General features: G+C 36.6%; 1 protein-coding gene across 3 annotated transcripts in view; it reads left to right on the top strand.

Annotated features, from left to right (window-relative positions):
- Tmprss15 (transmembrane serine protease 15) overlaps window positions 1-14,739 on the top strand; it is a 103,892-nt gene that overhangs the window by 64,185 nt on the left and 24,968 nt on the right. For all 3 annotated transcript variants that reach the window (XM_040750556.1, XM_040750557.1, XM_040750558.1), the window contains 3 exons: window positions 801-941; window positions 10,722-10,832; window positions 12,367-12,499. In XM_040750556.1, coding sequence (XP_040606490.1) covers window positions 801-941; window positions 10,722-10,832; window positions 12,367-12,499 — 385 coding nt within the window. The remainder of the gene's footprint in view (window positions 1-800; window positions 942-10,721; window positions 10,833-12,366; window positions 12,500-14,739) is intronic.

A 14,739-nucleotide genomic window follows, 5' to 3' on the forward strand; every position in this document is an offset into this window, starting at 1 on the left:
ATAAGATTATATTATGTTATTTAGCCACTGATTTCTAAGAAAGAACTACCTTTTCATAAGGTAAGCCCAATACTAAATTAGGAAGATGCTTAAATGTTCAATTGGGAAACATGAACTATGATTCTTCACCACAGACAGGGTTTTATCTAGCTGCTCTTGGGACTCATATTTGTCATTCATTATAAAGCCTAGCTTGAAGTTCTCTAAATCAGGGCACACTTACATAAAAAATATGACAAGTGAATGAAGACTCTCTATGAGACACCAACCTCTGAAGGACCAGAGTAATAGTGAGACCTGCCAGACATATCAACAAAATTCCACAAAGTTCCAGAACACAGCTTTTCTGAAAGGAATCCTCAGAGTCACACATGAAATAAATCAGCAATGAAATCCTATGGGAGTCGGCAAGATTTGGGGAACATTCATCTGGATCAGTATACCCATTCATAAAGATATTTTGAATGGTTGCTTTTTATTTCATTTCTGGTTAAATTGTGTTCCTAATGAAAACACTGCCTATATGGGCAAGGAAAATAACAGTTTATTATTTTACATCTAATTACTCACACAAATCAAGGAAATAAAAATTCCAGAAGGATACCTAAACTATACGTAATTAGTAGATAGAAATGGTTTTGTTCTGGAATTGTTTCTCTGCTTCTAATAGATAAATCAGTTAAGAATCAGTACCTAGAGTGTGAGAATATGTGCACTCTTTTGGGGGCCATGCTGCTTGCAAACTCTTCACGTATCTCTGAGACTCAAACACCTCACAGTCTCTTCTCCCTTGGGGGCAGCTGTGTACACAGGACCTGGCCCCGTAAAGGATGTGTTTTCTACCACCAACAGAATGACTGTGCTTTTCATCACAAACACAATGAGTACAAGCACTGGCTTCAAAGCAAATTTCACTACTGGATATTACTTGGGGATTCCAGGTAAGAAATATTACACACTTCATCATAGCTGTATGAGCAAACTAAGGAAAGCCAAACCCCTCTGAAGCTTAAGTCACAATGTGTGTGTTTGCATTCTGAGATATCATTTTGTCTTTCTCAGCATAATGTAGACTTTTGTCCCTCCTCTTTATAGTATGTAATGGTTATGTGAGGTTTCTTTTTCAGAGCAGGAATCCACATTTTTTTTGCATATCAAGTACTTCTCTATTAAGACCCTTGACTTCTACTCAGTGAAGTTAAAATTTTAGCATGGATTTCAAAGTAAAGTAACTGGCTCTGTAGGAAAAGACTTTTCATTTTGCCGAGATATCACTGAGACAGGGGGAGGGAGATAAGCTTCTGAACTTTGGATGCCAGTGACACCCAGTTAAGAAATTAAATATCATTAACTTGTTAGAGACAGCCAGAATAAACCAACTATAGTGAAGGAGTTTAATACTGAATGAAGCTGCAATTACAACCTTCTTACAGTGTTCTTTATCATATCCTTAATTCAAGACAAAGATAGGTTTAGACAGATATACAAGATATGTGTTTGTTCTCATATTTATGATGTTTACAAATATTTGAATTATTTGTTGCTTGTGGTTCTACACGGCCTCTAACTTTCCTTGTGCTGACCCATTCCTCGATACATCTTTCCTGACATGAATTTTCTTTCCTACATATGAATTCCTAGAGAAGAGGAATGCGTGCCTGAGTCTACTCTTATGAATTATTGTCTAAGGCTAATGCTGTTGTGTGGTTACACTATGCTTATATGTTTCTCTACCACTCAAAGCTGGCCTGAAATGTTGACGCTATCCCAGAAAGTAGTCTATTTTCCGTTTTATGGCCATTTTCTCTAGCCCCACAAATAAGCCACAACATTAATTATGAAAGCTGCTTAGGAAGTGTTGACTGCTAACCCAATAAGCTAATTTCCCCATCTGGTGTAGAAGCAGCTGCTTTTTACTCAGAAACAGTGATATGAATCAAACAGTGAGATTATCAAACTACATATATAAATATATGTGTCTGTCCATGTTATTTCATATATGTGTATTATATGTATGTATATGTCTGTCAATGAGTGATACCTGTCTGTAAACCCAGGACCAAGTAGGAGTATCAGAAATTCTTTTTTCTTTCTTTTCTCTATTTTTTGTTTCAGAGAGGAAACAGTTTATTTCACCTTCAGTTCCTAGTTCATCACACAGAGAAGTCAGGGAGGGAAGATGGAGGCAGGATCTTATGTAGAAGCTACGGGAGAGTGTTGTTTTCTGGCTTGGCCATATTTGCTCTCTTACATATATACTGAAATGCTTTAAAGTATCTGAATAGATCCAGGGAATGACTGCCTCACCCCAGAAGATTTATCCATGTGAGCAGCTACCCATCACTGATGTCAGATACCAGATAAGTCAAATTAAAAGAGGAAGGATTTGCTTGTTTATGGGTTCCAGAGACTTCAGACAATCAGAGAAAAATGGAGAGTTGTGGAGAAAGGAAAGAGGGTGAAAGGGAGGGAGAGGGAGAAAGAGAGGGAGAGACTCCCAACACTCCTAAAGCAAGACACAACACCCGCTCACCTTCCCAAGACAGGTCACTAGCTAGAGACACCTGAGACCAAGGAGTGGAAAGAGAGCACACCATATCCCATGCTGTGAGGCAGATGAAGCTGCTTCATTTGAGGAACGAAAGCGTTGCCATTCCCCCATATACCCTCACCTCTGGGGTTCTAAGGTATAATATAACATAATATAATGTAAAGACAAAAAAGTTACTCAAAATAAACAGGAGGAAAACAACCCCAGGAATACACAAGGATTAGATTTTTAAAAGGTCATCTATTTCTTAGGTAGCATAGTGAGTTCCAGACCAGCCCAGACCATGTGAGACTTTTTTTTCTGATGGAAGCAGAAGGAGTGGAAGCAAAGGGAGGAGGAAAGACTTAGTTTTGAAAAATCAAAATTGATCCTAACGTATTAATTTATGAAGAAAATGAAACTAGAGTTCATGTAAAAATAAACTGACAGTTTTATTACATAATGAATAATGATATATGATACATATAAAATAAAAATATCCATATATTTGTTACAATGCATTCATGTATGTATTCAAAATTTAACTAAAAATTGAATCATTGCTTTGGAAATATTAACCAAGATAATTTGGAACATGGCATTTAAATTTAGTCAGAAGCCCTGCTCTTGCTAATTTTGTTAAAACTGATTAATTTATGATAACTATGCCTATTTGTCAATAGTTTGTCTACTGCTTTAGGTTTTTATTTCCACTTTGGGAAAATCCATTATTTTCTATTGAAGTTTAATTCAATATTTGATACGGGTTATGCTAATTTTTAATGATATGTGTAGTGTGCATATATAATGAAATTAGGATATGTTAGTAGCTACTATTTAGTGCTTTTAAGATAAAATATACTCAGTATTATATTAAAAACCAAATTGTGTTTGATGTTTTAAGGAAATTTACTTATGTCCTATAAGTAGGACATAATTCTTTGTAGGACAAAAACACTGACTAACAGAAACATAAAAAATATTTCCTTATTACTTCTTTAAATAAAGTTATGATTCTGATCTCTTAATTATTACATAACTTCTGGTTCCCAATAGACTAGTGCTTGCTTGTCACCTGATTTGTAAGTGACATTGAAACTCAGTCCCTCCTGAAGACTTCTAAAAACTTGTTCTCAACTTTGGCCAGAGCAGTTTCCAGTGAAATTCTGCCATACCCTGTTTTTAATTTCCAATGTGACTAGAAGTTTTCCTGATAGCTTACAACAAGGGTAGGGGAGTTATCTGAGTTCATTCAGTGTCAGTTTTACAATCACGAAGACCTGCATGTAAGCCAAGTACCCTTGTGGAGCTGTGTGTAGTGGAGCACACTTGTAATTTTAGTGCCAGGGGATAGAAGCAGGTAGATCCTGAGGGTCTCTGGGCAGCCAGCCTACCCTATTCAGCTGAGCTCTAGGCCAATGAGAGAATTTGCTGCACAAACACAGACATGCACACACACACACACACACACACACACACACGCCACAGTAGAAGTCATGTACTTATCTGGTCTCTAATTGCAAAATATTTATATTACTATTAAAGTTCTAGTGGGAAAGTATAATGAATAATGCAAAATAATAAATGCAGCGGAAAGAATGATAGTAATGGCCATGGAAGCCAACACACCAAATAAAATGCAAAAGAACAGAGCAAACTACAAAAAAATTCAGAAAGAAAAGCACACAGGGACAAAGCAACACACATTCTGGGAGTGATGAAAATGAATTGAAAAATCTTTTTTTTTTCGAGACGGGGTTTCTCTGTATTGTTTTGGAGGCTGTCGGTCCAGCCCAGCCTTGAACTCACAGATCTGCCTGCCTCTGCCTCCCAAGTGCTGGGATTAAAGGTGTGCGCCACTACTGCCTGGCTTTGGAAAATCTTGATATCTTACTGTGTTCTATAAAATAAAAATCATTATCAATATATAGCCTTTTCTACTTAACATTTTGAGTCTCAAGAGGAATAAATTTGTACAAGTCAGAAGTCTTTACATTCATATTTCAAAACCACAAACAGCAAGAGGCAAAAGAAACTGAAATAGTATAGACTATGAAAGGCAAGAACAAACACAACTCTATCAAAATTATTAGTTATTGATTCTTATATGGTTCTTACTCTTGAAAAATAGTGTATCAAATATTATGAAAACTACCACAAAAATTTGTTTGAGAAAGTAACCCAAATCGTATAGTTTAATGCAGTTGATACAAAAGACATACATTTGTTATGTGAAGGGGATCTTAGCCTGTGGTTTGCCCTAGACCTAGGTTTTGGTCATGAGCATCTTGTTCTATTTTATCTTCTTCTTCTTTTTTTCTGTTTTTCCAAGACAGGGTTTCTTTGTATTGTTTAGGAGGCTGTCCTGGAACTCGCTCTGTAGACCAGGCTGGCCTCAAACTCTGAGATTGGCCTGTGTCTGCCTCCCTGGTGCTGGGATTAAAGGTGTGCGCCACCAAAGCCCAGTGACCATCTTGTTCTTAAGAGAATGATCTTTTTGAGTGAAGATGGAGAAACACTTTGCAGAACCTCCCTGCAGGACAGACGTACTCACTTGTGAGCAGCCATTACTCCAAACCTATAAGATAGTCAACTAGGGAGTTCAGTGATGCAGTTGCCCTCTGTATGTCTTTTCATCAAGATGCAAAGGACTGAAAAGCAGTTACAGAAACAAGGATTCAGCAATAGAAGACAAGCCAGTAATGAATATAAGATTGGCTTCACATGTCTCTTTATATGGATGTTCAGAAACTTTGTGCAAAAATTATGCTAAAAATTGTTTCCAGTATTTAAAAACTTTGCTTGTCTTCTGAGATACTTTAGGAATACTTGAAAGCTTCCAATTGAAATATTATCATGAGGCGTATTCTATTGTATTTATCCTCTTTTAATCATCCCCCACACACGCTGAACTTGAGTGTTCACAGTAGATATTTATTACAGTAAATCTCTTATGAATGTGTCCCTGTTGCTTGTTTCTGATTCTCAGAGTCTTCATGTGAAATTGAGTAATGTGTTACAGACAACTCACAAGTGGCATCTGGTCACATCTCAGGGCCGTGGAGCCCTCCCAGCTTGTGTGGCGTGTGCCTTAGAAACCAATTTAGTTTCTTCTGAAAAACCAAGCATATGGTGACTAAATGAAGCAGGGCTATAGAGATTTCATAAAGAGAAGATGGGAAAACGCAATTCTGTGTAATATTACTTTTTTCCTCTCTTCCCATGGGCATGAAAATGTCATAAATAAGATTTCAGACTCCAGAAAGGGTAAATTATTGTATTAAAGACTTTCTAATGACCTGAAATATTGAATGTTCCAAAAAAATCAAAATTGAGATTTTATATATATATGGAAAATTTTGAGGTAGTTTTTTCACACCTTTCCTAAAATTTTACAATTTCTATTCACATCAGCAGCAACATATCATTTTTCTCCATTCTGTAATTTCTCATCCAATTTATTTTGCCTCCTGAACCAGCTTTCTTTTCTGGGCCTACAGGTATAATCCTAACAATTTTTATTACAGAAAGACAAAAATTATAATTTTAAGACAGAGAAAGAGGACATGTTTTCACTCAAAAATTTATACTAATACTTTTACTTATCTTAACTAACCAACATGTGCCTTTCCAAATGAATATAACTTGATCACAATGATTGAAGTATCATTATCAATAAATGAATTCCATAAATGAGGACTGTTGCTGTAACTTCATTTGACATAATGTTTATAATAGCTATGGAAATATAATAAATAATTTAACAGTGACAAGTAATGATGGACATTATGGAGTATATTAAAATATTTGATTATGGGACTGAAGCTAGTGCGGTTACCTGATAAAAATTAATGCATGCTGAAATATTTAGTTTTATACGGTGTATTTTTATGTTGGTGCATCTATTTGAAAGTTTTCCTGTTATTCTAAAGGAAAGTTAAAGAAATAACACCTAGAAGAAAGAGAAATCTTTCCAGTAAGAGATTCATGCTTCCTTGTAGAAAATGTAATCATTTGGGACCATTTGTCATCCCAGTAATCTGTTTAAAAATATGTGTTTGTGAAATAAATTGATAATTACATTTACTAGAGCCTCCCTAATAATATTATGTTTTGAGATATACAACCTACTTTTCTCCTGATATAAAAATTTGCAGAAACAGCCAGCCATGACTTCCTAAAATATCTTTATTAAGGTAAATTAGATTTGGGTTAAAATATAGAATGTTTCAAAGCTTAAAATAGACAAATAGCTCCAATGACTGTTTTATGCTACCAAGTGAAAATGATTAGACATATTTCCTTGCTTATCCTGTTATTTGGAGAGGAAAATGGTGCAAGTATAACCGATAACAAGAATACCAAGTTAATAGAGAGGTGTTTCAGAGCTCAGTGTTAGAACACACCCATGCACAAGGAAATAAAGTAAAAAAATGAGAGAGAAAGGAAGACAGATATTTTTAAAGTTTATATTTTAAACAGCTTAAATTTGAGACTCATATATATATATATGATGCACTTTTATCATACCCATCCATTTTCCTGTCCTAGCTCCCCTTTCCAACATTATAATCTCTGCTCTTTTAATTTTTGTTTAGTTAGTTATATATGTTTGGACATCTTTATAATGACACTGACGCCAAGGAGAGAGAACAATTTTGGGGAGTCAGCTATCTTCTTCCACCAAGTGAGTGAGTCCCTCGGCTCAAACTCAGGTCCTTATCCTTTGCTGCAATTATAGTTATTCATTTGGTTTAATCCTTCTCAGTACAGTTAAGATTACCCATATCCACATGACTGTATGGCCATCCACTGGATCATGGGAAATCTTCTAGGGACCACATTCCCCCCCAAAAAATGGTTCTCCCTCCTTTAGTAGCCATCAACCTCCAATAGCATTGGAGGTAGGAAGCATGGATAGTGGCTCATGGGTGACTCCTCTGTCCAATGATAATGAGTCATAACAGACTCTACCATCCATGCTAGAGTGTTGACTCATTTGTTCTTATGTAGATCTTGTGCAAGGGATCATGGGTGCTATGAGCTTGTGAGTGCTGCAGCCATGTTACTCAGGAAGATAGTATTTCATGGACTTTGTTACAACCCCATGTCTTTCATTCTAGGATATTTTTTGAGACTTTGGGGGTATTTAAGGATAAGTATGTGCAGTCACATTCTCGGTGCTGTGACCAGTGATGAAGCTGCAATAACCACTGCCTACTAAAACATCAGCTTTTCTGACTTAGGTACAAAAAGGGGAGATATTAAGCCAGTTTCAGCTACTTTTCCTGCTCTAAGACTCTGCCACAAGTTTTCTAAATTGGACTTAAAATAATGTTCCTATTTTCACTGTGAGTAACATTTATTGAACAGTTAGTGTACACATATTGGTAAGCCAAGTGTGTTATTTATTTATTCTCATAAGTGAAAGTAACTGCCACTCAATAAACAAACAATCGAGTCTCAGAAAGATTAATTTATGTGCACAAATTGGTTTTGAAGGACACAAAGGATATAAAAAATAAATGACAGCAAGTTGGGTGGGAAGGGCAAAAGAGTATATCAAACATAGGAAAGTTAGTGAATATAATTAAACATAATGTATGAAACTGTTGATGAATTAATTTAAAAATCTCATTGTAACATTTAGTCTTCCCACCAGCCGCTTGGGTCCTGCTGCTGTCTCAGTCCCCAAATAACACACAGGACACTCTATTAATTATTAAGCTATTGGCCATTTGCTTTGATTTCTTATCAGCTAGCTCTGACTTAATTATTAGCCCATAACTGCTAATCTAAGTATTTCCAAGTAATCTCTTACCGGAGAAAGGGTTAGGACCTCTTAACTTCTCCCGCATCCTACATCGTGACTGACTCTGCCTCTATTTCCCAGAATCCTCCTCCACTCCTAGTCCCACCTAGCTTACTTCCCTATTGGCCAACAGTGCTTTATTCATTAACCAAAGAGAGATATAAACACAGAAGGCCTTCCCCCATCAAGTAATATTTAATATTGGTCTCAGAGTTGAGTCTGAAAGCTAGGTTCACAGTTAAAATGATTCCTTTCAAGGATTATTACCTTTGGCCATTATAAATAAACCCTGAGAACTAAATAATAACTGGTCTGTAAGACATGCAACCTGGCACAACAGCAGTACAAACAATATGGGAGTAGCCAACTAAGACTATGAGAAAAAAAAACCTTGTCAGGAGAGAGACTAAAGATAGAAAGAAGAGTAGAGATGTTGGAGCTTCGTACGTATATGAAATTGTCAAATATATGTATGAAAAAAATCAATAAAAATAGAACTCCTCCCCATCAAATACTGTTCAGACAACAAATACAGAGCAACTGTTTTCAGAGGAAATACAGGATAAACTTGTTATCTATACTTTTTATTATCTTTGCCAAAAGGTCAATACTTACCTTTGTTTTATATGTGTTTCTAATCAATGACACTGTATCATATCTCTGTTTGTGCACATACTATATAAATACATAGTTCTCCCTCCCATGCCTCTCCCCACCCTCCTTCACCTCCCCTTGCTCACTCCTCCTCAAAGGTAAGGGTTCCCATGAGGAGTCAGCATAGTCTAGTACAATGTTGGGAGGTCCGGCCCGTCCTCCATACATTAAGACAGAGCATTGTACTCAACAATAGGGAATGGGCTCCAACAAGCTAACTCATGTACCAGGTTTGTATCCTGGTCCTACTTCCAGAAGCCCCTCAGATACTCTAAGCTTCACAACTATCTACAACATATGGAGGGTCTCATCCTGTCCCCTGGAGTCTCTACAGTTGTAGGTCTAGATTCCATGAGTTTCCACTAGCTTGGTTCAGTTGTCTCTGTAGATTTCTCCATCATGATCTTGACTTCCCTTGCTCATATGTTACTCTCTTGGCCTGGATTCCTGGAGCTCAGCCTGGTTCTTTGCTGTGGATCTCTGCATCTGGTTCCATCAATTACTGGATGATGGCTCTGTGATGAGAGTTGGAGTATTCATCAATCTGATTACAGGGGAAGGCCATTTCAGGCATCCTCTCTACTATTGCTAGGAGTCTTATTTGGAGTCCTCCATGTGGATTCTTGGGAGTTACCCTAGCACCACGTTTCTCGCTAACTCCATAGTGACTCTGTTAAGATACATTTTTCATTGTTCTTCCACTGCATCCCTCCCTGCCTAGGCCATCTCATTCCATCCTTTTCTCCTCCCTCCCTCCCCTCTCCCTAACTACCCCCTTGCTCCCAGTTTGCCCTGTAATTACCATCTAATTTCTCTTCACAGGGTGATCCACGTGTCCCTCTTAGGGTCCTCCTTGTTACCTAGCTTCTCTAGAGCTGTGGATTGTAGTCTGGTTATCCTTTGCTTTACATCTGATATTGAGTGACTTTTTAAAACAAAATTTCCATGCAATATCATTAGTTTGTTTCTGGTATCCTTTTATTTTAAGTTGAGACTTTGTGGAATCAATCCAAGCTTAGTATAATGATACAATCATGATAGTGATTTATATTTGATAGTTGTTTTTAAGTAGAGGTCTCTCTGCTTTTTGTTATTAAGGGCTTTTGTTTCTTCTTTGGGAATCACTGTACCACAGAGCATGAGGTATTAAGTATATTCATATACAGTAGTTCATGCTCAGAAGATCTACATTATATGTGTCCTAAATAGAGCTCCTCCTGAAATCACAACATAAAACTCATCTTTTAAGACATGATAATAAAACTTTTTGAGGGAAGTCTCTCCCAGCCATGTTTGAACTCTCTCTGGTCAACTCATTTTAAGATCAGTCTCAGCTAACTTTTAGACCTATCCACAAAGCACTTTTTTAATTTTTTTTTTTTTGGTTTTACGAGACAGGGTTTCTCTGTATTGTTTTGGAGGCTGTCGGTCCAGCCTGGCCTCGAACTCACAGAAATCCGCCTGCCTCTGCCTCCTGAGTGCTGGGACTAAAGGCGTGTGCCACCACCGCCCGGCTCCACAAAGTACTTTTGCAAAAACAGATGATCAAGGTATGTATACCTTTAGTGCTGTCACTGAGACATTCTGGGTAAGAAAGTTTGTAGTATTTCAACATTGAAACTTCTTCCACCACGTGCTAAAGCAAAGGCCTGATGTCAAAAGGTACATAAATGAAATGCATACACAGCAACCTTTTATCTGTGATCTCCTTACCCTGTGCAACAGAACCATGCCAGGATGGGGAATTTCAGTGTAAGGATGGAAAGTGCATTCCAGTGGGGAATCTCTGTGATGGACACACACACTGTACTGACGGCTCTGATGAAGAACATTGTGGTATGTCTTATTTTCATTAAAATACTTGTGTTACTTTAGCTTTGTTTGTGGATTTTCCAAACATGAAGGTTACATACAGATTCATTTCAAGTGTTGAGGAATGTGAGTCCCCCTCCTGATATGAGCACAGCTAGATCATCTTGCTTCGCAGAAAAACTAACATATAGGTTTCTAGTTTGTGCATATTACTTGTTAAACTTGGCGATGTGCAATAAGGGTAAGACTAGGCCATATCAAAGACAGAAAATAACACAAACCAGGCACCTTAGTACTCTTTATGTTTATTGCCTTCAGGAGTAATACCCAAATGCATGTTTTAAATGAATTCTCTGGATTTGGTACTTTACAACTTTTAGCTCTTAAGTGTCTTTTATTTCTTCTGCTTTGATTGGTTTCAGGCCAACTCCCCAGTTCAGATTGCAATGATGATATGAGCAATATGTTATTTTATTTTACATTGCTTAATTTCTAAAAAATGGTTACACATATTATGTGTATTGCAATATAAAAAAAAAGAGTCCCACATGAAAAATGTATTAGATATAGTTCTGAAGCAACTAAGGTTTGGGGAAGTTATGTATCTGTCAAAGATCATATACCTCACAAAAGCTAAGGATATTTTTTGGATCTCACTCTGTTTAACTCAATACTAAACTCTTTTAGCAAGAATAAAGTAAAACCAAAAACAAAACGGCGTTTATAGATCAGACCGCCATTGCAAAGGATTGTTTTGCTTGATAACTAGGTTATGTTCAATTCCTTTCTGGGTATAATGACCATAACATTCTTTGCAGAATGTTTGTCAGATAGTAAGAGGATGGTGGAAATCAAAGAGCAAACACGGTAAATGAAAATGCAATACATGAAGGGAAAAAATACCAGCTGAGATTTTTCCTGAATTTCAGTTTTCATTCATTTTTAGTGACTACGTTTATAAGCAATTCTTGTCATAAATAACTTTAAGTTACTGAAATAACAAAGCATACAGATTCATTTTGCTCATTTGCTAGAAATAAACTTGAGTGTTTCTACTTTTTTATTTTATAGTCATAGAAAAAGACAAAATTGTGTCAACTAAATTTCTATTTCTCAATTTCTATCTTCCAAGATACTCCAGAAAAAACTACAATCAATTACTAAGATCTAACTGTTAAGAATGAGCACAGTTTAGCTAAGGCCGACATTCCTCTAAGAACTTAATTAAGATGACCCTATATATAATGCAATATCCTCAGTGTATCTCTATGTACTTATTTATATTTCAAGAATGATGTTATAACTATAGGATACAAAGTGACATTGTGTTCTATGTGTACAATGGGGAATAAGTAAAATTAACTAATTATTCTATAAAGCACCTAAGATGCTTTTGTATCTATTTAAAAGTATATGGTTAGCATATCTTTACTGTACACTGGGCCCCAAAAAAACTTTCTTCCTCCTGTCTAGATGAAATTTTTCCTTTTGACTAATGTCCCCACATGGCCCCCACTCCTGGTTTCATGTAACCCAATCCTATGCTCTGAATTTTTAGTACGTTTTCTCAATGGCACAACGAACAACAGTGGTTTGGTACAGTTCAAAATAAACAGCGTCTGGCATGTAGCTTGTGCTGAGAACTGGACTACACAAATTTCAAATGAAGTTTGTCATCTCCTGGAACTAGGGTAAGTGTGTATACCATGCTCCTTTATTACTATTGTTAACATGTAATCTCTCTCTCTCTCTCTCTCTCTCTCTCTCTCTCTCTCTCTCTCTGTGTGTGTGTGTGTGTGTGTGTGTGTGTCTGTCTGTCTGTCTGTCTGTCTCTCCCTCTGTCTCTATCTTTCTGTGATGTGTATATGCGAGAGACTTTATTTGCTTGATATCTCATCCCCAGCCAGATTTTACTGTCTGGTTCATTGACCTCATTTCCTATGGATCATAGCTCTTGCTGCAAAACATGGAGACCAAAAGGTAGGGTTTTTCAGCATATATAAAAAAGAATAAGTGATGCAGTCCATTGTCTTAGATACAATATTTTTCTAGAAGGGCCAGGTACTTGCTTTCTTCCAAAATGGTGCAGGTAATTCGAGCAAAGATGTTAATCTTTGACCCTATGTTTACTTATTAGTCTCTATAGTGCTTTAATAACTGGGACAGCAGCACTACAGCATTAGCGAGCATTATCTAAAGTGGCATCAGGAAGTGGAAAGAAACTTTGGTGAGTTTAAATGATGTGTTTGGTACAGTGGGAAATTATCTAGGATCTAATTTATTAAGCAGGCATTGTAGTCTCAGGGTTATTTATGCAGTTTGGGTATGAGCTTCAATTCCCCACAGATCCAAGAAAATAACATGAGGCAGATTTCTTCAGACTTTATTCCTTTATATTAAACACTTTAATTCCTTTCCATTTATAGAATGCATAAGTAAAAAGTACTTTGAATAACTTTTTCGTATTTTTTATCAAAGTAAAGAAAATTTTTTACACTGTGGCAAAAGCAATGCTAAAATAACAGTGAGTTTCCAATCATGTTTTCTAGACCCACATTGTTACAGCCCAACCCATGCCCATGAGATTTGCTTTGCAAATCATTATAATTAATTACTAATATTTAAGGAAAATTAGTGAGTAATTGGGCTAATGATTTGTTTCCTGATTAGGAGTTCCTGGAGGAGTAGTTAACCCTAAGACTCCCATGCAATATCTCTCTACCTTACATACCAGACTTATTAAACCTATCCTCAATTCTAAAATCTAGATTATCAATAAACTTGCATCATGTTCTTCTACTGCAAGCTGTTGGCAAATACTCAGGTAGAGGGATGAGCTTTGTTTTTAAAATAAAGTTACCGTAATTAATTGGAGAAAAGGGAAGGGAGAAATGTTTTCATTATATTATGATCTCAAAAATAAAATGAAAGATCTCACAAAAACACACATTTAATTTATTTCAACAATTTGGCATGAAGTACTGAAACCTGAAACTAAAATTGGCATTTATACTGGCTTAATATGTTGATAGACTGTATTCTGGTACCCATTTGTAATTTCTACCACTGTCTTGAGAATATTCAAGTATGTAGGGAAAGCCTTAACTTACTTCAACTGTGAACACATACACACACGCGCGTGCGCACACACACACACACACACACACACACACATACACACACACATGTATCAACACACCCAATAAATATAATGGATTAAAATAAAAGCAGTAATATCTGGGAAAATAAAGTTACTGGACAGCATGCTGTATACCATACTCAAGATAGCATCCACAAAGTTCCTGCCTTCTTGACAAGCTCCTAAAACCTCATCTCTCAGCCTCCTTTTTGGCTGAAGTGCCAGCAGTTTGTTTTCAAAACCTTGCTACTTCTGTAAGATAATAGACCACAGTGACAAGATTGACCCAATGATTTCTCTTTTGCTTTGATTATGGTACCATGCACAGAGGAGGGATTGATTAGGTCAAGAAAACTCTGCTACTGACATTTCTTTACTTCTATGCAATGTCACAAACTTTAAAGAGCTTAGGTCAGAAAAATCTAAAATTTGTGTAATTTACCTGTTTATTAAAAGTTTCTCTAGGAGAATGTTAGGTATGTTGCTATAAATGTAGTGACTGAATGAGATTTGCAGTTGAAATCTGTCCAGTTCAGACACAGTGTTACATACCTGCCCACTTCTGAGAAAGTTAGAGTACAATACTTTGTCTCGGACTCTCTTCCAGCCACCATCACCTAGTCTATAAAAGTCCTGAACTCTATCCTGCCAACTCAATCCCCTTCTTTCCCTCCGATCTGAAAAGAAAGATGTTCCTTTTCCAAAAGCCTTTTAGCTTAATCCCACCTGGCTCTATTCATTGCTTAATCTTTTGGGGTATGAAATGAGCTACAGTGCCTGGCTGTAGTATTT

This window comes from Mesocricetus auratus, unplaced genomic scaffold, assembly GCF_017639785.1.
Source record: "Mesocricetus auratus isolate SY011 unplaced genomic scaffold, BCM_Maur_2.0 Super-Scaffold_100008, whole genome shotgun sequence".
NCBI lineage: Eukaryota > Metazoa > Chordata > Mammalia > Rodentia > Cricetidae > Mesocricetus > Mesocricetus auratus.